This window comes from Oncorhynchus keta, chromosome 35, assembly GCF_023373465.1.
Source record: "Oncorhynchus keta strain PuntledgeMale-10-30-2019 chromosome 35, Oket_V2, whole genome shotgun sequence".
Taxonomy (NCBI): Eukaryota; Metazoa; Chordata; class Actinopteri; order Salmoniformes; family Salmonidae; genus Oncorhynchus; species Oncorhynchus keta.
In genome coordinates, this window is record NC_068455.1 from 26,196,368 (window position 1) to 26,220,991 (window position 24,624).

The 24,624-nt window shown below is 41.3% G+C and overlaps 2 protein-coding genes and 1 long non-coding RNA gene across 11 annotated transcripts; 2 read left to right on the forward strand and 1 right to left on the reverse strand.

Annotated features, from left to right (window-relative positions):
- On the forward strand, nt 1-24,624 carry LOC118368187 (gamma-aminobutyric acid receptor subunit alpha-2-like). Of its 3 annotated transcripts, XM_052496729.1 has the most exons (11): nt 2-535; nt 905-990; nt 1,638-1,759; nt 4,881-4,948; nt 6,242-6,384; nt 7,576-7,796; nt 8,087-8,169; nt 9,571-9,714; nt 13,912-14,064; nt 21,204-21,406; nt 23,070-24,624. In XM_052496729.1, the coding sequence occupies exons 5-11, from the start codon at nt 6,352-6,354 to the stop codon at nt 23,376-23,378; spliced, it is 1,146 nt and encodes a 381-aa protein (XP_052352689.1). In that variant the 5' UTR covers nt 2-535; nt 905-990; nt 1,638-1,759; nt 4,881-4,948; nt 6,242-6,351; the 3' UTR covers nt 23,379-24,624. The 3 variants fall into 3 exon arrangements, with proteins under 3 accessions (XP_035607936.1, XP_052352689.1, XP_035607935.1); XM_035752043.2 differs by lacking the exon at nt 6,242-6,384 and having other exon boundaries at nt 1-535; nt 23,073-24,624; XM_035752042.2 differs by lacking the exon at nt 6,242-6,384 and having other exon boundaries at nt 3-535.
- LOC127915921 (uncharacterized) lies at nt 14,400-17,129 on the reverse strand. Of its 3 annotated transcripts, none has more exons than XR_008092948.1 (3): nt 16,920-17,129; nt 14,823-16,080; nt 14,400-14,517 (listed from the first exon to the last, which is right to left on the reverse strand). It is a non-coding gene; the product is annotated as an uncharacterized LOC127915921 (long non-coding RNA). The 3 variants fall into 3 exon arrangements; XR_008092946.1 differs by having other exon boundaries at nt 14,823-16,188; nt 16,920-17,128; XR_008092947.1 differs by lacking the exon at nt 16,920-17,129 and adding an exon at nt 16,235-16,328 and having other exon boundaries at nt 14,823-16,188.
- On the forward strand, nt 14,437-19,183 carry LOC127915920 (uncharacterized). Of its 5 annotated transcripts, none has more exons than XM_052496730.1 (4): nt 14,437-14,562; nt 14,899-15,585; nt 17,046-17,126; nt 17,255-19,183. In XM_052496730.1, exons 1-4 carry the CDS (start codon nt 14,437-14,439, stop codon nt 17,462-17,464), a joined length of 1,104 nt encoding a protein of 367 aa, XP_052352690.1. In that variant the 3' UTR covers nt 17,465-19,183. The 5 variants fall into 5 exon arrangements, 3 of the variants coding, with proteins under 3 accessions (XP_052352690.1, XP_052352692.1, XP_052352691.1); XM_052496732.1 differs by having other exon boundaries at nt 17,046-17,099; nt 17,336-19,183; XR_008092944.1 differs by lacking the exons at nt 17,046-17,126; nt 17,255-19,183 and adding exons at nt 15,856-16,152; nt 16,537-16,677 and having other exon boundaries at nt 14,439-14,562; nt 14,899-15,207.

Consider the following 24,624-nt stretch of genomic DNA (forward strand, 5'->3'; position numbering starts at 1 on the left):
AACCAGTTCTAGTTTCTACACGGGTAGTGATGCGATGTTGGTTGCAGAGAAAGCAGCTTTTACAGAACTTTCATCCATTTAATTTGATATAAAATCTGGGATTTATTCTGGCGGTCAATGCGTGGAAGCTATAAATAGGACCTAGTACATCTGTTTTGCTCGTCTTCATCAGACTTTCGAGACGCACGGAGTTGGGCGCGCGTGTGCATGGTTACAGGTTATAGGCGGGAGCCAAAAACGAATTTATCCGGGAACCACGGCACTTGAATACGGTTGGACAGTATCTATAATCGGTGTTTTGGATTCCCAGGGTTTTAAATATTGTCAAACTCGTCCTTATCATCTTTACACCCACTCCGGATGTATTCCCACAGCCCTGTTGTGTAATTTAGTTGATGCCCAGCGCGTTTGTGCGCAACTTTACATCTGGGTTGTCAGAAGAAAATCACAAGGAGATCCCTCGCACTAGTCAGGTTGCCTTGTTGTCAACCCGCCTTATTGGTTTGCTGCGACCAAAGCGACAGTTTCCTTGAAGGTTTGGAGATTTCCAAAACGTTTCCAAAAATCTAGTTGCTCCTCATTCCAGCAAATAATAATGGAGTTTTCAATAACTTCAATAAGTTATTTAAAAATGTATAGGCCTATTTTTTTTTATGAAGTGGTTGAAATAATTTGTATTTGCACGTTGCACATCAACTTTGAAGTATGCATGTAGGCTATAAAGCTCGCGATTACTTTAGATTTTGGATAGACATTTGTTTTTATATAAATCTTTTACATGAATTTGTTAACAAAAGGCAATAATTCAGAATTGATGGCACTGCACAGCATTTGAATCGAATGTCTTCATGAATGGAATTTCGTGCTCTGAATATTACCTTTAATTGAGCATCCGATTCTGTAGGTTTGGATTTCAGCAATGAGAGAGCGATGGGACTTATCGCATTATCTAGCGGTGTTCTTCTCGTTGATGGTACTGTGGCAGTCAAGGTAAGTTTCGTTGTATTATCAAATATGTATATACAGTATAGAAATCAGTAGAAAAAAACAATACACAGTGATTGTGCTTACTAAGAACACTGTTGCACATTTGTCTGCGCGTTCTATATCGCCTCGATAGCTTTTCGCCGATCTAAATGGTTCTTAGATTAGAATATAGCTGTTATTGCCGTGAAAATGCTATTTTGCACACAAAAAAAGCGTGATAACACGATGGCACAATTTGTGTGGAGAGCTGAAACACAAATTGCGCGGTGACGTGTAAATGAGAGGGTAAAGATTACGCACAGCTCCAGGGAGTTAGAAGATTGGTATTAATCTGAATGAATCTGAATGGGGGGGAATTCAGTGATGTGATAATTTGATTGACGCACAATTCCTTGGTATCTTCCAGTTTCTCTTCGGAAATGCTCAGAACTTTCTTTGGCGAAGTGGAACTGTCTATTCCAAAATTAACTAATGAGAGTGAGGATGGTTGTCTTTGTACGAAACAAACTGAGCCACATGAATTAAATAACACACACAGTGATCTTATTAAGAGGAAGTTGGCAGAGAGGTTGACTGAATTACATATTTGTTACTTCAATTAATTTTCCCCACACATCTCTCTCACAATAATTTATGTTTCTCCTATTTAGATCAATAGTGGAATCGTCTGCATATGCTTCAGAGGCCTTCAAAAACAACATCACTCTGTTCACCCGGATCTTGGACCGCCTTCTGGATGGCTATGACAACCGATTACGACCTGGACTTGGAGGTGAGCAGCTAACATGTCATACTTATCGTATCAAATCAATTGAAATGAAGCGTTTTTTAAAGTGCTTTTAAATCTCAATCAACTTTGGAACAGGGATGGCCAACCCTCTTCCTGGAGAGATACTGGGTGTGCAGGGTTGTACTCCAACCCTACTCTTACACTCCTGATTCTGCTTATCATCTGCTCAGCAGGACCTTGATTAGTAGAATCAATATATTTATTTATATATATATATACATATATATACATATATATACATATATATATACACATATATATATATATATATATATATATATATATGTATGGTATATATGATATATATGTATATATGTATGCACATGTGTATATATATATATATCAAACGTATTCTATACATATATATATATATGTATATATATATATATATATATACACATATATATACATATATATATATACATACATACATATTACTTGTCTGGCATGTCAGAATACGTTTGAGCTTGCATGTGCATCCCCCTTATCACCAGGACAACCTTACAGACATGCTGTATTACCTGGTAAACAGAAGATATAAGAGCTACGTATTAGGTGTTTTGTACACTCAGTCAGTGTGTACCTCAATGGCTCCCAGGAGAGGTTCCCTTTGTTCCAGTTCTGATGAGCAGTATAGACACTGGACAAGGTGTACACAGCTAAGTCTATAGTCTTAGTCACATCAAGGGAGTTCTGTTAAATAAAAAATAAAAAAATTAACTAATGTACAAATGTGATTGACATGATGACAGTCATTATGCTTTACTGAAAATTCCCATCCAGAAGTAACGAATTATAATTTTTTAATAATAATAATGATGTCCTCCCACTTCTAAAACCAAATTTGTACCCCTGATTGATAGGCTTGGCTACTTGTCAAACGCATTGGGCAGGACAAAAAAAAACACCCATCACTGAAGGAATGGGCATATCTCCACTCTTATTACCGCCAAGACATACTCTGCATGAAATTGTCACTTTTGCGCATGTTTTCAAGGACACACCTCAAATATTTCCACCCCTTCCACCTCAGTGCAAGTGACCTGATCCTAGACAGGCAAATTGCTGAACCTGGCGCATGGGGTGGAAAATGCCAGAACGCCAGTTCTTACATGTTTAAATGGCAAACTAACGTGTTTGGAACTTGATCCAGCCTAAGTATATCCCTAGGTGTGAGTGGTGTCATTTATAATATCTGGTCCTTTAAAGATGGCCGATGATGGTTATACTGTAGCCTCTCACTGTTCCCAGTACAGCCTACACTGAAGGCGTTGGTGTGGCTGAATATGCTTCCTTGGCTTGTTTAATGAGGATTTAACTTAATGCTGTTTCATGGATCCTTGAAATAGCCCACAAGGTGCTATGATTTATGTTGATGTTTATCTAGTTGTATATATTATTTAAAGATGATAGAAGCATTAGAGTTAGGCAGTAGAGTTATTTGGTCTAATGGGAATCTGATTGAAGACAGATTCACCAGATGTGTACTGGGAAAGTACTGATTTATTTATGGAAAATGTTCTTTATTTTCACTGAGAGTTTTTAGAATCAGTTTAGGTCCCAGTTTTGGAGTTGGCTTAAATCAAGGCTGGTAGTTGTAGACAATTTAGTGTAATTCGAAATACATTGCTTCTGTTTGTTTTTTACTCTTGACATCAATTCTTAATTAAGAAGACATTTTACAAGCTCAGTAAATGACTTCATAACAGACAGAAAAAAGGCATTAATTCTGGGGCATTGAGATGACAAAGAATACAAAAAACAAAGTTATAATGGGATTCAAAACACTGGTTGAGGTAACATAGGGCTCCACTGATGTTACACCCTGTCCACACATTCACAAGTGTAAACTGAAACATGATTTCATTGGATAATACTGTGTAATCCAAACAGCATCCTGGTATAACTTTTTTCCCTCACTGGAGAAACCTACGGATTTTGGTTTAGATTGAATAGGGCCCTATAGAAAGCTTGATTTGAAACTGATATACTAACACTCAAAAGATGTATAGCCACAAGTCATTCCCATCTCCAACAAGTTAGCTAGTGGTTGATGACATGCATTTTTCAGCTTAATTAGGATAACAGTCAATGTTCTTCATAGAGAATGGCAATATAAGACTAGAATGTTGAGGGGGCTATACTAAATAGGACTACTGTCAAGCTCAGTAATAGTGTGGATGGTGGTGTAGCCTAACTATGGCCTGTCAAGAACTCAGTAGCACTTTTACTCCACATTTACTCAGTGTGACTCATCACTGGGGTGCTGCTTGAACACTTGTGCTTTTGGCAGTTGTTTGCTGTTCCTTCCCCATATTCTTTGTGAGTGTGGCTGTGTTTGTGAATGTGTGTAATGGCCTGAGTTTTTGTGGACACTTGCGTTTCTATAAGTGTCCATTGATGATGTTAGTAACAGATTATATTGTGTTTTTCACTAGGTATCAAATGTCAGCCGGAGTGAGCCTTTTCTGGGCTATTGCTTTTAGATTATATAGGAGTGCATTAATTCACCCTACCCACCATCAATATGTAGCTCCCACTTGGTAGACATCCACTATTGTTTTTACTGATATTTATAAAGATGACAAAAGCATTAGTGTCAAGCAGTAGAGGTCAGATTCATTCCTAGTGTATGGAGAGTTGGACACCAGGAAAGGAGGCCACTTTAGCCAATTGAGATACTCCTAAAATGTCTGAAGGGCAGTGAGGAGAGGGAGTGTGATTTCTCACTCAGATTTAACAGGAGTGTGTGTTCCCTTGGCACCATCCATGGGGGAGTCTGAGGAAAGAGGACGAATGTACTGTAAATGTGGCATCGTGGATAAAGCGTTGCCATGACAGCAGTCATCTAAAATTAATGTGAAATCATGGCTTTCAGTGACTGGATTGTTCTCAACCACATCTCTTTCCAGATGTACGTCACAGTTCTCAGAAACATGACATTTCTTAACATGGGATTTGCGAGTGGATGCCTTGTTAATGTATGAGCAGATATACCTACAAAGATGCATATAAAACATGAATTAAATATTCAAAAGGGTTGTTGCAATTTAGTGAAAAAAATATCATATCAAACTAGATTAAATCTGTGTATATTTTACAGATCGGGTGACAGAGGTGAAGACTGATATTTATGTCACAAGTTTCGGTCCAGTGTCAGACACAGACATGGTAAGTGTTATACTAGGTATTATACATATGAACTACTGTGACACAGCCTTTAGTAAAATACATTCAGCTTGTTTTATTTATGAACACAGTATTTCATTATTTATTTAATTGTTTTGATATAAGCTTATGTTTAACAATATACTGTATATTGATATACAGTTGAAGTCAGAAGTTTACATACACCTTGGCCAAATACATTTAAACTCAGCTTTTCACAATTCCTGACATTTAATCCTAGTAAAAATTCCCTGTCTTAGGTGAGTTAGGATCACCACTTTATTTTAAGGATGTGAAATGTCAGAATAATAGTAGAGAGAATGATTTATTTCAGCTTTTATTTCTTTCATCACATTCCCAGTGGGTCAGAAGTTTACATACACTCAATTAGTATTTGGTAGTATTGCCTTTAAATTGTTTACCTTGGGTCAGACTTTTCGGGTAGCCTTCCACAAGCTTCCCACAATAAGTTGGGTGAATTTTGGCCCATTCCTCCTGACAGAGCTGGTGTAACTGAGTCAGGTTTGTAGGCCTCCTTGCTCACACATGCTTTTTCAGTTATGCCCACAAATGTTCTATAGAATTGAGGTCAGGGCTGTGTGAAGACCACTCCAATACCTTGACTTTGTTGTCCTTAAGCCATTTTGCCACAACTTTGGAAGTATGGTTGGGGTCATTGTCCATTTGGAAGACCCATTTGCGACCAAGCTTTAACTTCCTGACTGATGTCTTGAGATGTTGCTTCAATGTATCCACATAATTTTACCTCATGATGCCATATATTTTGTGAAGTGCACCAGTCCCTCCTGCAGCAAAGCAACCCCACAACATGATGCTGCCACCCCTGTGCTTCACAGTTGGGATGGTGTTCTTCGGCTTGCAAGCCTCCCCCTTTTCCCTCCAAACATAATGATGGTCATTATGGCCAAACAGTTCTATTTTTGTTTTATCAGACCAGAGGACATTTCTCCGAAAAGTACAATCTTTGTCCCCATGTGCAGTTGCAAACCGTAGTCTGTCTTTTTATTAGTGGTTTTGGAGCAGTGGCTTCTTCCTTGCTGAGCGGCCTTTCAGGTAATGTCGATATAGAACTAGTTTTACTGTGGATATAGATACTTTTGTACCTGTTTTCTCCAGCATCTTCACAAGGTCCTTTGCTGTTGATCCGGGGTTGATTTTCACTTTTCGTACGAAAGTATGTTCATCTCTAGGAGACAGAACCCTTTCTCCTTCCTGAGCGGTATGACGGTTGCGCGGTCCCATGGTGTTTATGCTTGCGTTCTATTGTTTGTACAGATGAACGTGGTACCTTCAGGCGTTTGGAAATTGCTCCCAAGGATGAACCAGACTTGTGGAGGTCTACAATTTTTTTTCTGAGGTCTTGGCTGATTTCTTTTGATTTTCCCATGATGTCAAGCAAAGAGGCACTGAATTTGAAGGTAGGCCTTGAAATACATCCACAGGTACACCTCCAATTGACTCAAATGATGTCAATTAGCCTATCAGAAGCTTCTAAAGCCATGCCACCAAGCTGTTTAAAGGCACAGTCAACTTAGTGTGTGTAAACTTCTGACCCACTGGAATTGTGATACAGTGAATTATATGTGAAATAATCTGTCTGCAAACAATTGTGTCATGCACAAAGTAGATGTCCTAACCAACTTGCCAACATTATAGTTTGTTAATAAGAAATTTGTGGAGTGGTTGAAAAACAAGTTTTAATGACTCCAACCTAAGTGTATGTAAACTTCCGATTTCAACTGTATGTAATATATTTCACGTACATTTTATGTAGGACAGGGACTAACCCTTTAAATTGAGGTTGTTCCATCAATATTTCATGTGATTTTGGGGTAGCATCACTACTGCTTCTGTCTTTGTCAGTCTTTGTTGCCATTGGAAACCCAGGTGCACTATAATGGGAAAATTATTTTCTTAGATAGCATCCTGCTAGACCCCCCACACACACACTACCACCAGACTCATCATTTTCAGTCTTCACTCTCTCCTTGTATCAGTCCCTCATTATTTTTTGTTTTCTTTCTCTTTGTCTCATCCTTTCCTTTGGCCTTGTTCTCCAAGCTCCAGTTTCGTACCTTCTGGGACTTTAAAAGCTTTTCTCAGTTTCCTCCCTCACCCTCTCGGCCCTCCATTCTCAGCCCTTTATTTCAGCCTGCTCTCAAATATTTAAACCATAAAGAAGAGGGGAAATGGTCGCCACCGAGCCAGCGCCTTAAAAAAGAAGAAGAAATGACACATGTATAATTAATTCAGAGGATCTTTTTAACTCAAGGTGGAAAATTTCACTCTTGGGCCATCACTCTGCTTTGATAGTGTTTTTCTGATAGTGGTGTTTCTCTGTCTCTCGGTCTCTGTGTGTGAGACACAACTAACCATTATTACTATTCTACTAGAAATCTCTAGACTATAAAACTCTTTAATTTGCCTGACCAGGTGATAAAAGTGGATTTCATTCTAATTATTCAAAACACATGCAGCTGTAGGTTTAAATATGTTTTAATAACAACCTCTGCCATTCCAGTCTCTTCATTACATATTGTGATGGAAGGGGGGGGCATTACCAAAACCCCAACCTGTGCTACGGTCTTTTGTCCTCTTCTCTGTGTCAGGAGTACACTGTGGACGTGTTCTTCCGTCAGAGCTGGATTGACGAGCGGCTGAAGTTCAACGGGCCCATGAACATCCTGCGGCTGAACAACCTGATGGCCAGTAAGATCTGGACGCCCGACACCTTTTTCCACAACGGGAAGAAATCTGTGGCTCACAACATGACCATGCCCAACAAACTGCTCCGGATCATGGAGGATGGAACACTGCTGTACACCATGAGGTATCCTTAGTTTCATTAGAGAGCTAACAGAGCTGTCCTCAGGTCTCAGACAAGGTGATGTCAGTGCAGCAGCCCACACCAGCATCGAGATTTACTTGCTTTTGTACAGGCAGGCAGAGTCACCCTATGAAAACCACATGTACAATACATGGTCTCAGCATGGCCTGAAAACAAGGAGTGATGAGGCCATTCAAAGGAAACAAGGTTGCATAATAAAACAACAACACTGTGAGAATAGCTGTGAGATTCTGGTGTGATGTGAACTCTTGTGTCATTGTATATTTACTCAGGTTAACGGTCCAGGCAGAATGTCCCATGCACCTCGAAGATTTCCCCATGGATTCCCACTCCTGTCCACTGAAGTTTGGCAGCTGTAAGCTTATCTCCCCATTTTTGCTTTTATTTTACTCTGTAAAGAACCGATTGAGCTAGCGGCAGAACATTTTTTTCTTGCTGTAGCTATGTTTAGCTGGTTGTAGCTATGTTTAGCTGGTTGTAGCTATGTTTAGCTGGTTGTAGCTATGTTAGCTGGTTGTAGCTATGTTAACTGGTTGTAGCTATGTTTAGATGGTTGTAGCTATGTCAACTGGTTGTAGCTATGTCAGCTGGTTGTAGCTATGTTAGCTGGTTGTAGCTATGTTTAGCTGGTTGTAGCTATGTTTAGCTGGTTGTAGCTATATTTAGCTGGTTGTAGCTATGTTAGCTGGTTGTAGCTATGTTTAGCTGGTTGTAGCTATGTTTAGCTGGTTGTAGCTATGTTTAACTGGTTGTAGCTATGTTTAACTGGTTGTAGCTATGTTTAACTGGTTTTAGCTATGTTAACTGGTTGTAGCTATGTTAACTGGTTGTAGCTATGTTAACTGGTTGTAGCTATGTTTAGCTGGTTGTAGCTATGTTTAGCTGGTTGTAGCTATGTTTAGCTGGTTGTAGCTATGTTTAGTTGGTTGTAGCTATATTTAGCTGGTTGTAGCTATGTTTAGCTGGTTGTAGCTATGTTTAGCTGGTTGTAGCTATGTTTAACTGGTTGTAGCTATGTTAACTGGTTTTAGCTATATTAGCTGGTTGTAGCTATGTTTAGCTGGTTGTAGCTATGTTTAGCTGGTTGTAGCTATGTTTAGCTGGTTGTAGCTATGTTTAGATGGTTGTAGTTATGCTAACTGGTTGTAGCTATGTTAGCTGGTTGTAGCTATGTTTAACTGGTTGCCTGTGAGACTGAAACGTCTAGTTTTGGCAGGTTAATTGGATTCATTCTGAGTTCACGAGTCAAGTTCCACTATAAAAGGCTAGTGCGGGTTGTTACTGTACAAGAAAAGGTCAAGAAAAGTCTGACCTTTAAACGGCTGAAAATGTGGTCCAGACCTTCTCTTTGCCAGGATTAAGGGAACGCTTCATTATATCGGGATTTTCATAAACAGCAATATCATGTGCCTCTCTACAAAGACCTATCTGCCAAGTTCTATCGATCTTCTATCAGAAAATATTGTCTGTTTTGCATTTAATTGTGATTGAATTTCTCTCCTTTCTATGTGAAATGTAATTTTCAAATTTCACGCTAACAGATGTTGATTATTATATTTGCGTCAACATGATCAGATGTAAAGTATACCCCATGTTGTGCTGAGCACATGGCTGTGCATAATGACATAGTTGAAAGCCTACTATTCTTTGTAGATGGGGAGTTATTCTATTCACCTCTCCTTCTTTAGAGGCCCTCATAATCACTATCTGTCCCTTGTTATGTAGTGTGAACTGAATGGACATTTATTGTCTGCAGATGCCTACACAATGGCCGAGGTGACGTACATTTGGACTCGAAACGCATCAGCGTCAGTGGAGGTAGCACCAGATGGATCCAGACTGAACCAGTATCGCCTTCAGGGACAAACTGTGGGGACAGAGACCATTAAATCAAGCACTGGTAAGTCTAGACCAGAATGATCGAGATTTAGCATTCTCAAATCAAATATTCTTTAAACAAAACTCTTTGGGTGAAGGGTTGGAAAGGCAAATCAACTGGAAAATGAAAAACCACACTCACTAGTAATAGTATTTTGACTCTTAGCAGTGAGTGTGAGTTGTCAAGTTATATTTTCCCTGTATTTTACAAATGTTCCATCCTGAGAATGAATCACTGTTCTCCCGGGTAACCCGGTATTTCCCGCCAAAACCGAAAGTGTCATTCAAAAGCATTATAAAGCATATTAAAAGGCTTATGTTTGGATTTGATTAGAGCTTTGATCAAAAATTCAAGCCTGATGCTACCTGAGCCTGATGAGCTATATATTAAAGACCTTTAATGAGCCTAAGCCCCAAAAAAGCCCAAATTATTGTGTCGTTATCCAATATATATACAGAACCAGTCAAAAAACTATGAAATAACACATATGGAATCATGTAGTAAGCAAAAAAGTGTTTAACAAATCAATATATATATTGTATTTGAGATTCTTCAAAGTAGCCACCCATTGGCTTGATGACAGCTTTGCACAGCTTTACACACTCTTGGCATTCTCTCAACCAGCTTCATGAGGTAGTCACCTGGAATGCGTTTCAATTAACAGGTGTGCCTTGTTAAAAGTTAAAATGGTGGAATTCATTTCCTAATGAGTTTGAGCCAATCAGTTATGTTGTGTCAAGGTAGGGTTGGTACACAGAAGATAGCCCTATTTGGTCAAATACCAAGTCCATATTATGGCAAGAACAGCTCAAATAAGCAAAGAGAAACGACATTCCATGAAGGTCAGTCAATGCGGAAAATTTCAAGTACTTCCCAGTCCACGTGATGGAAGCAGTCTTGGAGTGTGGAGTCAGCTTGGTCGGACCAGCGTTGGACAGACCTCAGCGTGGGAGCCTCTTGTTTTAGTTTCTGTCTGTAGGCAGGGATCAACAAAATGGAGTCGTGGTCAGCTTTTCCGAAAGGGGGGCGGGGCAGGGCCTTATATGCGTCGCGGAAGTTAGAGTAACAATGATCCAAGGTTTTTCCACCCCTGGTTGCGCAATCGATATGCTGATAAAATTTAGGGAGTCTTGTTTTCAGATTAGCCTTGTTAAAATCCCCAGCTACAATGAATGCAGCCTCCGGATAAATAGTTTCCAGTTTGCAAAGAGTTAAATAAAGTTCGTTCAGAGCCATCGATGTGTCTGCTTGGGGGGGGGATATATACGGCTGTGATTATAATCAAAGATAATTCTTTTGGTAGATAATGCGGTCTACATTTGATTGTGAGGAATTCTAAATCAGGTGAACAGAAAGATTTGAGTTCCTGTATGTTTCTTTCATCACACCATGTCTCGTTAACCATAAGGCATACGCCCCCGCCCCTCTTCTTACCAGAAAGATGTTTGTTTCTGTCGGCGCGATGCGTGGAGAAACCCGTTGGCTGCACCGCCTCGGATAGCGTCTCTCCAGTGAGCCATGTTTCCGTGAAGCAAAGAACGTTACAGTCTCTGATGTCCCTCTGGAATGCTACCCTTGCTCGGATTTCATCAACCTTGTTGTCAAGAGACTGGACATTGGCAAGAAGAATGCTAGGGAGTGGTGCACGGTGTGCCCGTCTCCGGAGTCTGACCAGAAGACCGCCTCGTTTCCCTCTTTTTCGGAGTCGTTTTTTTGGGTCGCTGCAAGGGATCCATTCCGTTGTCCTGTTTGTAAGGCAGAACACAGGATCCGCGTCGCGAAAAACATATTCTTGGTCGTACTGATGGTGAGTTGACGCTGATATTATATTCAGTATTTATTCTCGACTGTATGTAATGAAACCTATGATGACCTGGGGTACTAATGTAAGAAATAACACGTAAAAAAACAAAAAACTGCAGTTTCCTAGGAACGCGAAGCGAGGCGGCCATCTCTGTCGGCGCCGGACAGTATGTATGTATGTTAAACCATGATAAAGTAGAGGAGAACATGGGATTCTGGTGGAGCACATGGGGCCAAATATAGGATATCGAATTTTGATTTGAATTTTGAAATCTAATAGGGCCTATTTGTACAATTCGTAGTCTGACACATATATCAAATCAAATGTGTCACATGTGTTTATTGCGGGTGTAGCGAAATGCTTGTGTTTCTAGCTCCAACAGTGCAGTGATATCTAAGTAATATCTAACAATGCACACAATCTAATGTGAAGGAATGGAATTAAGAATATATAAATATTTGGATGAGCAATGTCAGATCAGCACAGAAGATACAGTAGAATAGGATAGATTACAGTATATACAGTATATACATATGAGATGAGTAAGGCAAAATATGTAAACATTTTTAAAGTGACTAGTATTCCATTACTAAAGCGGCTAGTGATTTCAAGTCTATGTATATAGGGCAGCAGCCTCTAATGTGCGAGTGATGGTTATTTAGATAGACTGAAAAACAGTTTCTCGGTCCCAGCTTTGATGCACCTGTACTGACATTGTCTTCTGTATGATGGCAGGGTGAACAGGCAGTGGCCCAGGTGGTTGTTGTCCTTGATTATCTTTTTGGCCTTCCTGTGACATCAGGTGCTGTGGGGGTGCTGGAGGGCAGGTAGTTTGCCCCCGGTGATGTGTTAGGCAGACTGCACCACCCTCTGGAGAGCCCTGCGGTCGTGGGCGGTGAAGTTGCCGTACCAGGCTGTGATACAGCCCGACAGGATGCTCTTAATTGTGCATCTGGAAATATTTGTGAGGGTTTTAGGTGCCAAGCCAAATTTCTTCTGCCTCCTGAGGTTGAAGAGGTACTGTTGCACCTTCTTCAGCACACTGTCTGTGTGCTGTATTGTTGGCTGTATTGTTGGCACACTGTTGGCTGCAGTATTTAACATTCAGCAAATGCGAGCTTGCACACCTGTTCAAATAATCTATTGGTATAAGAAATGCGAGAAAAAAATATATATCCAGCAAGCTATTCTAGTCTAGCTTTTCCTCCATGGGACGCCAAGAGCTAAGCAGCGGTTTTTAAGGAGAGGCCAGCGGAGTACAGGTGTTTGCGTATTGAGCAAGAGGACGGCTATAAATTAGAAGCTTATTATGCATTATCCATCATTAATTATATAAATATAAGGCTAATACTGCATTGTAAATAAGGTATTTGTGTTTTGTATTATTCATAAATTTGCTCATCTTTCTAAGAACCTGTTTTCACTTTGGCATTACGGGGTATTGTGTGTAGATTATGGAGGCAGGGTAGCCTAGGGTAGCCTTGGACTAGTAACCGAAAGGTTGCAAGTTCGAATCCCCGAGCTGACAAGGTACAAATCTGTCGTTCTGCCCCTGAACAGGCAGTTAACCCACTGTTCCTAGGCCGTCATTGAAAATAAGAATTTGTACTTAACTGACTTGCCTAGTAAAATAAAGGTAAAAATTTAATTGAATCTATTTTAGAATAAAGCTATGTAAAGTAACACATGTGGAAAAGTCAAGGGGTCTGAATAGTTTCCGAATGCACTGTACAGTATATCAATCTAGAACAGGATTATCTGTGATGCAATTTGAATGGATTTGATGGAGCGAGAGAAAGACTGCGAGAGAGTGCTCACGTGTGCACTGATTTTCGATGATATTCGATTAATAGTCTATTTTTAAAACTATTCAGCTGCAATAAAAAAAAACATCTTTCCAATTAAAAAACAAGGTGACCACTGAAAGCCAGATGGAGATGGGTCAATGATATGTGCATTTGTTCTTTATATTATAGACTATGCTGTAAAAAAAATTGTCCTACCTGTCACAAGAAAAAACGTTACCATGATGAGATAATAGATACGTCCATTGTGAACTGCCCTTCAATCTGAGATGGGCTGTCTGTCCCCACCCTGAGCGTTGATGATTCATCATGCGGAGGTTGTAGAGAAGACCTTGCATATAATTTAACAGTTCCATTTCACATCATGCTGTTCATATAAATAATTTACCGGTTTCTCGCAGTTATTTATCATGGGAAAAGGGAGTGGTTTTGGGCAGTAAATCATGGTAAATCTCGGTAACCGGGTTCCCACCATTCAACCCTAGTCTAGACCAGTAGCCACTACTGGATCTGAGCAGAGACAGCAATCTCTTTAACCACATGTGTAAAAAGATAAAATTATCACACACATTCTCATCTGTATATTTTCTACTCATTCCCTCTCTGCAGGTGAATACACTGTCATGACGGCCCACTTCCACCTGAAGAGGAAGATTGGCTACTTTGTGATCCAGACCTACCTGCCCTGCATCATGACCGTCATCCTCTCCCAGGTCTCCTTCTGGCTCAACCGAGAGTCTGTACCCGCCAGAACTGTCTTTGGTGAGCACTTCAAATCATCGCTTTCAAACACAATTATTTACTCATAGCAGATAGCAATTACTGCCACAAGATTTTGTCTTCAGTCAGGCAGAATATGTTTTCCCATGTAGTCAAGTAAAACATATTCTTCCACTGTCGTCTCTGCTCTTTAGTGGATAGGTCACGAGTGCTCCTCAACGGTCAGGTCAAACACATCCTATGTTCCAATTTTCAAACAACGCTTGTTAGATGGTCAGGTCAAAAACCTACCTACAATCAGGTTAAACACCTGTTAATCTACAGTCAGGTCAGACACATGTTAATCTACAGTCAGGTCAAAAACCTACCTACAATCAGGTTAAACACCTGTTAATCTACAGTCAGGTCAGACACATGTTACTCTACAGTCAGGTCAAAAATCTACCTGTTACTCTACAGTCAGGTCAAAAACCTACCTACAATCAGGTTAAACACCTGTTAATCTACAGTCAGGTCAGACACATGTTACTCTACAGTCAGGTCAAACACCTGTTACTCTACAGTCAGGTCAGACACATGTTACTCTACAGTCAGGTCAAACACCTGTTAATCTACAGTCAGGTCAGACACATGTTAATCTACAGTCAGGTCAAACACCTACCTACAATCAGGTTAAACACCTGTTAATCTACAGTCAGGTCAGACACATGTTACTCTACAGTCAGGTCAAAAATCTACCTGTTACTCTACAGTCAGGTCAAAAACCTACCTGTTACTCTACAGTCAGGTCAAAAACCTACCTGTTAATCTACAGTCAGGTCAGACACATGTTACTCTACAGTCAGGTCAAAAATCTACCTGTTACTCTACAGTCAGGTCAAAAATCTACCTGTTACTCTACAGTCAGGTCAAAAATCTACCTGTTACTCTACAGTCAGGTCAAAAACCTACCTGTCAATCTACAGTCAGGTCAAACACCTGTTACTCTACAGTCAGGTCAAACACCTGTTACTCTACAGTCAGGTCAAACACCTGTTACTCTACAGTCAGGTCAAACACCTGTTACTCTACAGTCAGGTCAAACACCTGTTACTCTACAGTCAGGTCAAACACCTGTTACTCTACAGTCAGGTCAAACACCTGTTACTCTACAGTCAGGTCAAACACCTGTTAATCTACAGTCAGGTCAAACACCTGTTAATCTACAGTCAGGTCAAACACCTGTTACTCTACAGTCAGGTCAAACACCTGTTACTCTACAGTCAGGTCAAACACCTGTTACTCTACAGTCAGGTCAAACACCTGTTACTCTACAGTCAGGTCAAACACCTGTTACTCTACAGTCAGGTCAAACACCTGTCGATCTACAGTCAGGTCAAACACCTGTTACTCTACAGTCAGGTCAAACACCTGTTACTCTACAGTCAGGTCAAACACCTGTTACTCTACAGTCAGGTCAAACACCTGTTAATCTACAGTCAGGTCAAACACCTGTTACTCTACAGTCAGGTCAAACACCTGTTACTCTACAGTCAGGTCAAACACCTGTTACTCTACAGTCAGGTCAAACACCTGTTAATCTACAGTCAGGTCAAACACCTGTTACTCTACAGTCAGGTCAAACACCTGTTAATCTACAGTCAGGTCAAACACCTGTTACTCTACAGTCAGGTCAAACACCTGTTACTCTACAGTCAGGTCAAACACCTGTTACTCTACAGTCAGGTCAAACACCTGTTACTCTACAGTCAGGTCAAACACCTGTTAATCTACAGTCAGGTCAAACACCTGTTAATCTACAGTCAGGTCAAACACCTGTTACTCTACAGTCAGGTCAAACACCTGTTACTCTACAGTCAGGTCAAACACCTGTTACTCTACAGTCAGGTCAAACACCTGTTACTCTACAGTCAGGTCAAACACCTGTTACTCTACAGTCAGGTCAAACACCTGTTAATCTACAGTCAGGTCAAACACCTGTTAATCTACAGTCAGGTCAAACACCTGTTACTCTACAGTCAGGTCAAACACCTGTTACTCTACAGTCAGGTCAAACACCTGTTACTCTACAGTCAGGTCAAACACCTGTTACTCTACAGTCAGGTCAAACACCTGTTAATCTACAGTCAGGTCAAACACCTGTTACTCTACAGTCAGGTCAAACACCTGTTAATCTACAGTCAGGTCAAACACCTGTTACAGTCTCAAACACCTGTTACTCTACAGTCAGGTCAAACACCTGTTACTCTACAGTCAGGTCAAACACCTGTTACTCTACAGTCAGGTCAAACACCTGTTAATCTACAGTCAGGTCAAACACCTGTTACTCTAGGGTCAAACACCTGTTACTCTACAGTCAGGTCAAACACCTGTTAATCTACAGTCAGGTCAAACACCTGTTACAGTCAGGTCAAACACCTGTTAATTTACAGTCAGGTCAAACACCTGTTCTACAGTCAGGTCAAACACCTGTTACTCTACAGTCAGGTCAAACACCTGTTACTCTACAGTCAGGTCAAACACCTGTTAATCTACAGTCAGGTCAAACACCTGTTACTCTACAGTCAGGTCAAACACCTGTTACTCTACAGTCAGGTCAAACACCTGTTACTCTACAGTCAGGTCAAACACCTGTTACTCTACAGTCAGGTCAAACACCTGTTAATTTACAGTCAGGTCAAACACCTGTTACTCTACAGTCAGGTCAAACACCTGTTACTCTACAGTCAGGTCAAACACCTGTTAATCTACAGTCAGGTCAAACACCTGTTACTCTACAGTCAGGTCAAACACCTGTTAATTTACAGTCAGGTCAAACACCTGTTACTCTACAGTCAGGTCAAACACCTGTTACTCTACAGTCAGGTCAAACACCTGTTAATCACAGGGTCAAACACCTGTTACTCTACAGTCAGGTCAAACACCTGTTACTCTACAGTCAGGTCAAACACCTGTTACTCTACAGTCAGGTCAAACACCTGTTAATCTACAGTCAGGTCAAACACCTGTTAATCTACAGTCAGGTCAAACACCTGTTACTCTACAGTCAGGTCAAACACCTGTTAATCTACAGTCAGGTCAAACACCTGTTACTCTACAGTCAGGTCAAACACCTGTTAATTTACAGGTCAAACACCTGTTCTACAGTCAGGTCAAACACCTGTTACTCTACAGTCAGGTCAAACACCTGTTACTCTACAGTCAGGTCAAACACCTGTTAATCTACAGTCAGGTCAAACACCTGTTACTCTACAGTCAGGTCAAACACCTGTTACTCTACAGTCAGGTCAAACACCTGTTACTCTACAGTCAGGTCAAACACCTGTTACTCTACAGTCAGGTCAAACACCTGTTAATTTACAGTCAGGTCAAACACCTGTTACTCTACAGTCAGGTCAAACACCTGTTCGTAGATCAGAGCCTGTTCAACATTTTTCTTTGATTTGTAGTCACATGATGCACATACTGTACAGAGAGCCCCATGAAGTGTAGAAGCTCAGACTGAACTAGTCTCTCGTAATTAGGGGTGTTAAATCTGACAGGGTAATTGTTTATGTATTTATTTTTTATTTAACCTTTATTTAACTAGGCAAGTTAGTTAAGAACAAATTATTATTTACAATGACTGCCTACCAAAAGGAAAAAGGTCTCCTGCGGGGATGGGGGCTGGGATTAAAACACTACCAGGGCATCACAGACGAGGGGAGCAAACCAAGAGGTCACACTGACGAGCCCTCAGCATGCTTATTACAAGAAGCCCAGTCTACCGCAAAGTTTTTAAAAAGCCTAGACCCATACAGTATATCCCATTTGGACCTGAGGCCCGAGGTCTCTAACGAGGGGCTTCTATACACTATCTCTGTCTGCTCCATAATGTAGATTCCCCTCACATAATCAGGGCTAATTATGTAAAGACAGACCACAGGCATATTAAGGATCACTTTTTCTAAATGCCCTTGGTTGCAACTAAACAGCCCCCATATAAAAACAACTAACCATTTTCTCTTTATATGCTTTGATTTTGGTTAAAATGATTGTAGAGATAGTCTACCCATTAATGGAACAGATTTGTTTTTCTTTGAATACTTTTACATTATGAGCTTGGTCTTTTCTTATTGTTGACATTTTGGGGTCAACTCACCATACACATTCAACAACTGCAGGACTTTCAGTCTATTCTTTTAACCTGTTCACAATTCTCCCTCAGTTTTCCAGTGCATCGAACACATTGATTACTATTCTGAACATGTTCAGTGGTAATTCTCGTGAGTCACTCATTGAGACAGTCTATCTATTCGTGCAAGGTTATTAAAGATTTCATATTCAGATACTCACTCAATGTCTGGTAAATCCAGACATTTCTGAGGGGCCAAAGAACTGTGGCTGATTTCTCGTTCTCTTCATTGTGATTTGGTACACATCTTCCTTCTCTCCCTTCCCATTCTACACCGAAAGAATGAACAGGTGTCATGAAGTTGTAATGAATATGCTATAAAGGCACACTCTGTAACTTGTCTCCTCCTGCGGTAGCTAGGAATGAATTACATAAACAATTAAGAAAACAATTCCTTGCAAATGTTGTTTGACTTTCTCCTGTCAAATATCTCACAAATACACTGTAACAGGAAGGGCTCGATTCAATCCGTAGTTGTCACGGCTGGCTAGGTGTGTAGAGAGGAATCAGGCGCTGAGAGGTCCAGGGGAAAGATGCACTTTAATGCGGCACCAAAAGTAAATGCCCAACACGCAGGGCCCAACACGTACCCCCCCCAACCCCTGACGCGCGGCACCCGCAGCGCGCTGCCACCGGCTTCGAGGGCGGCCCGGAGGGCGAGGCGCCGGGCGATCCAGGTAGAGGCGGTGGAAGTCTCTCAGGGGTGAAGGGTCCAAAATGTCCCCCACCGGTACCCAGCACCTCTCCTCCGGACCGTACCCCTCCCAGTCCACAAGGTACTGTAGGCCCCTCACCCGGCGTCTCGAGTCCAGAATGGTACGTACTGTGTACGCCAGGGACCCCTGATGTCCAGAGGGGGTGGAGGGACCCCAGGCACCTCACCTTCTTAGGGGACCAGCCACCACCGGCCTGAGGAGAGACACATGAAACGAGGGGTTAATACGATAATAAGTAGGAAGTTGTACCCTATAACACACTCTGTTTATCCTCCCCAGGACTTTAAATGGCCCCACACACTGCGGCCCCAGCTTCCGGCAGGGCAGGCGGAGGGACAGGTTTCGGGTCGAGAGCCAGACCCGGTCCCCCGGTGCGAACACGGGGGCCTCACTGCGGTGCTGGTCAGCGCTCTTCTTCTGCCGTTCCCCAGCCAGTCTCAACAATTCCTGGATGGCTTTCCAGGTGTCCTTTGAGCGCTGCACCCATTCCTCCACCGCAGGAGCTTCGGTCTGGCTCTGATGCCATGGGGCCAGGACCGGCTGGTAGCCCAAAACACACTGGAAGGGAGAAATGTTAGTCGAGGAGTGGCGAAGGGAGTTCTGAGCGAGCTCTGCCCAAGGAACATACCTCGCCCTCTCCCCTGGCCAGTCCCGGCAATACGACCGCAGAAACATGCCCACATCCTGGTTTACTCGCTCCACCTGCCCATTACTCTCGGGGTGGAAACCCGAGGTCAAGCTGACCGAGACCCCCAGCCTCTCCATAAACGCCCTCCAAACTCTGGACATGAACTAGGGACCCCGATCAGAGACGATGTCCTCAGGCACCCCGTGGTGCCGGAAGACATGGGGAAACAGAGCCTCCGTAGTCTGCAGGGCCGTAGGGAGACCTGGCAACAGGCAACACGGTCCAGAGCACAAACAACACCAACGACACAACGTGAACATCTAAATAATCCTGCATAACAAAGGGGCGGTTTCCACACGCTAAATAGGGAAGCAAATCCAGCACACACTAAATAGGGAAGCAAATCCAGCACACACTAAATAGGGAAGCAAATCAAGCACACACAAAATAGGGAAGCAAATCAAGCACACACAAAATAGGGAAGCAAATCAAGCACACACAAAATAGGGAAGCAAATCAAGCACACACAAAATAGGGAATCAAATCCAGCACACACAAAATAGGGAAGCAAATCCAGCACACACAAAATAGGGACAGGTGTAACAAATGAGACAAAACTAACCGAAAAGAAAAAGGGATCGGTGGCGGCTAATAGGCCGGTGACGACGACCGCCGAGCACCACCTGAACAGGCGGGGGAGCCAACTTCAACGGGAGTCGTGATAGTAGTGCTGACAATCCGCGCTACAGCGCATTTTAAATCCAAAGGCAATGTTACCGTGTTCGCTGAGATTGCATTAACGGTAAACACTGAGTATGTCGGATCAATCGGAAAATAACTTTACATTTCAATCACGCTATAACTTGGCCCTTTAGCACTATAGATTGATCCCTAAGTCTACCATCAGCATGCTAATAGATAACATTATGTCATGTATCATGTCATGTAGGTGTTGGGAATGGCTAGATAGGGCTTAACGCAAAGGCCATCTAAAGTAAAGTGTTTCATTTAGAACTTGTTCCTTGTTGTCTCTGTTTTATGATGTCGGACTGTGGTATTGTCCTGGTTAAATTATTAATGCAGGTACCACTTCCAGCCTCTGAAACACATCCCCACAGGCTGTTTGATCCTCGCAATCGGGGGATTGTTATTTTACCCCGTTAGCCTGCTTGATGTTGTTTGATGTAGTTTCATGTTCCCTCAAATGGAATGAAAAAAGAGCAAAAGAACGTATCAGTCAGCAGCCATGTGGGAAAAAAATACCCCCATTCTTTCACTTTCAGTGTCATCTTAGTCATAGAGGTTTGAAGGAGGAAATGACGGACAACTCCCTGTTTAATTACATGCATGTGTCTGCTGCAAAAGTTTTCCGGGATTGTTTGTTCTGTCTCCTTCTCCTGCAATGCAGTAATCTAAATGCATTTTTTCTTTCTCAAAATACCACAGAATCTTCCACAAGAATAAGCTTTTTCAATGTAGATGGAAATACCATTGTCTTTTACACAATAGAAAAACAAGTACTACGGTACTCTTCTCTTACCGTAGATGGAATCACTATTGTGAATCATTGAAATTCATTTACTGTCAACATTTTTGATCAGCTTGTGATCTACATTTTCTAAGAACTGTTGTCTTTTGGTTTTCTTGTCCTGTAATGACACAGGTGTGACCACTGTGCTCACTATGACGACTCTCAGTATCAGTGCCCGTAACTCTCTGCCGAAGGTGGCCTACGCCACGGCCATGGATTGGTTCATTGCCGTGTGCTACGCCTTCGTGTTCTCTGCCCTCATCGAGTTTGCTACCGTCAACTACTTCACCAAAAGAGGCTGGGCCTGGGATGGCAAAAGTGTGGTGAACGTCAAGGTAACTATGGCAACCACACTGACCACTGACGTATTGTGCTTGGAGCTGTTCATTAAATTGAGTGTCACATGCAATCCTGCATTTGAGTTAAGAACACTGCATCTTTATCACTCTACTGAAATTCACTAACCGCAGTTTCCATTTGGGGATGTGACAAGAGGCATGTGTAAAACAAGTGAACAACAGCTGTTAAGACAAATAACAATTTGAACAATATCATACATTCAGTTAATGTACAGATTAAATGTAAATGTAAAGAAATGCACAAAGATGAAGCATAGAAGTAGATGAATTCAACTCAAAGCAAGCTGTCTAATACTCAGAAGTGTTCGCCTCGTTGAATATCCATGTTGTGATATTGAATCTAAAGCAGTATTTTATTAAAAGAGGGAGGGACGAAAGAAATGGAAGATAAAAGGAGATGGGGAACTGCATGTGTGTGCTTCAAACGCAGAGGAGAAAGGCAGAAAGGATCTGTGATCTCTCAGGAGACAGTTGATACAGTTATGTCACGTTTGTTATAAGGTTCGGACCAAGGCGCAGCGTGGTATGCGTACATTCTTATTTATTTAAAGAATGAACACTGAACAAACTAACAAAATGAACCGTGACGCTATGCAAACGAGTGCTAACAGGCAACTACACATAGACAAGATCCCACAAACACCAAAGGGAAATGGCTACCTAAATATGATCCCCAATCAGAGACAACGATAAACAGCTGTGGGAACCATATCAGGCCAACATAGAATTACAAAAACCCCTAGACATACAAAAACCCTAGACATACAAAAACCCTAGACAATACAAAACTAGCGTACCCACCCTAGTCACACCCTGACCTAACCAAAATATAAAGAAAACAGATATCTCAGGTCAGGGCGTGACAAGTTAAGCCAGATAATTATGTGACAGCAACAATCACATTCCGTAAGTAGTTCTGATTTCAGCTCATTCTTTTCCCAGCCTATCTGATAATTATACTTTCTATCCACAGCTCACATACTCAGAGAAATGGGTGTGACATTGAAAGTGATGGCTGTGTTTTTACTTCAGAATAACTATTATTATCTGTGCTGGTTGTAGCCATACATATATCCTGCCATAATACATATTTGACAAGTGGGGCCAATTAAAATGGTCATGAGAGACTTCAAAGAGATTCACAATCCTTGAGGACCTCAAAGGTACTGTACATTTCAATCCAAATTGATATTCAGATGAAACCCATAAGGTTTAACAGGATATTTAACAGATGAGACACTTTTTGATGGTTAATAAGGCAGAATCATAATTACTGTGAAGTAGCTATAGGCTACTTACTGTACAACAGATGTGCTCCATTTTCATACATGACTAATTATTACAGTGTCTCAGAGTGACATTAAAATCCCATTGTGAGGTATTGCCTCTCAAGTCAAGTAGTCATGGAGTGTTGTACTTTTGATCTCCAGTCCCTGTCTCACACCTTGTTGAGGTGAGCTCTTAGCTGTGTGAGGGGTACTGAGAAAACCATCACCATGATCTAGTAACAATCAAACACTTGAAGGATCAGGAAGCCGTCATAACACTGTCTCAGAGTATCATCTCCTGCTTTTAGTGCCTCTCATTTTCTTGCAAACATCCCCAAAGTCTCTAATGTGTATTTTATTTCTCTCCTCAGCAGAAGAAGGAGGCGTCCGCCATGAAGAAGAACAACGCCTATGCCGTTGCTGTGGCAAACTATGCCCCAAACATCACCAAGGACCAAAGTGGTCTGCCCACCATCTCCAAGAGCGCCACCTCTGACCCTAACAAGGCCAAGCCAGAGGTCAAGCCAGAGCAGAACAAGAAGACCTTCAACAGCGTCAGCAAAATCGACCGTATGTCCCGGATTATGTTCCCCGTGCTCTTCGGTGGTTTCAACCTGGTCTACTGGGCCACCTACCTGAACAGAGAACCAGTCATAAAGGACATGGTCCCGTCCAAATGAGTACAAAATATTTATTTTGCAAAGAGACAGGACTCACTTTATGCTGCCGGCCCATGACTGAGGATCTGTGTGTGAGTTAGGCTACATGGAGCTGTGGCATGCACTGGAGTCAGTATGATTGCTTTCTATTGCAGGTGCATTCATTACAAGGAGATAGGCGGGTAAATTTTTAACAATTTTCTAGTTAAATTGTCATTTATACTTATAAAAGAGGTTAACATTAACTTTAAAGTGGTGTAAGGATTTTATATTTATATAAAGAAAGAAACCTCTTGATGCTTTATCTAACTTCTATTTGAGGTTCTGATTAATGAACCTTAAAGAAAACAACTGCCATGATTCAATCAACACGAGAACTAGTGACCAAATCCTTATTATAACCCTTTATTGAAGACTCCTGTATTAGAAAGCACAGACACCAATTTCCTGTTTTTGTTCCATTATTAACCCTCACCATGCCCATCATATCTTACATACTGTACATGTTCACGTTTGAGCTTTTCTTTATGTTTATTGTCTCAATTCACACATTGGAAGGAAATGTTGCACCATTTTATCATCACACAGGTACACACAAGTGAGTGTTGATCCTGCAGTTCCCTACAGTACACTAGACTCACCATGGGTTCAGGGATGGATGAAGGCTCACTGTTCTTATCGTAGCTTTTGTAATGAATCACAGGCTCTAAGACACTGACAGAGGGCAGTGAATGGACACAAAGTGTAAGTGAAACTTGCAGGAATGTACTGTGTGTCAATATGTAATATCATATGTAATATTGATGTTTTGTATTTACAGATTCATTTAATGACTTTATCAAGTACGTGATTTCCTGTTGTTTCCAATTTCATGAGCAATGTAGCCTTCTTCTCTGATGTAGATCAAAAGACCCAAATACATCATGTTAAATGCTTTACATTTAGTGATATCAAGTTCATCAAGTAACACTTTATTTAGTATTGCATAGTTTGTTAACAATTAAGTTAATTCATGGATTCTTATTTTTTTGTATATTTTGTGTGATTGAGGGCATCGAGGTTGTTGTCTCTATTGATCACTCTTTCAACTCCATCATATGATCACATTTCTGTTTTAGCCATGGGTGAGGGCACTATACCATGGCATTTCTGTTGTAAGTAAATATGTAGTTTAGTGGAAATTGTTACTGTGTTGTACACAAATTTGGTATATTTAAAGATGTGGCACAAAATAGAAAATAAAAAAATACATGTTTATTGTCACACA

Bases quoted from the DNA above. Each gene is read 5' to 3' on its own strand.
- LOC118368187 (XM_035752042.2), top strand. From the start codon at position 920: ATGAGAGAGCGATGGGACTTATCGCATTATCTAGCGGTGTTCTTCTCG. The intron at 4,949-7,575 runs GTAAGTGTTATA...TCTCTGTGTCAG, and splicing joins CAGTGTCAGACACAGACATG to GAGTACACTGTGGACGTGTT. The intron at 14,065-21,203 runs GTGAGCACTTCA...GTAATGACACAG, and splicing joins ACCCGCCAGAACTGTCTTTG to GTGTGACCACTGTGCTCACT.
- LOC127915920 (XM_052496730.1), top strand. From the start codon at position 14,437: ATGTTACTCTACAGTCAGGTCAAAAATCTACCTGTTACTCTACAGTCA. The intron at 14,563-14,898 runs GTCAAACACCTG...CTCTACAGTCAG, and splicing joins ACATGTTACTCTACAGTCAG to GTCAAAAATCTACCTGTTAC. The intron at 17,127-17,254 runs GTCAAACACCTG...ATCTACAGTCAG, and splicing joins ACCTGTTACTCTACAGTCAG to GTCAAACACCTGTTACTCTA.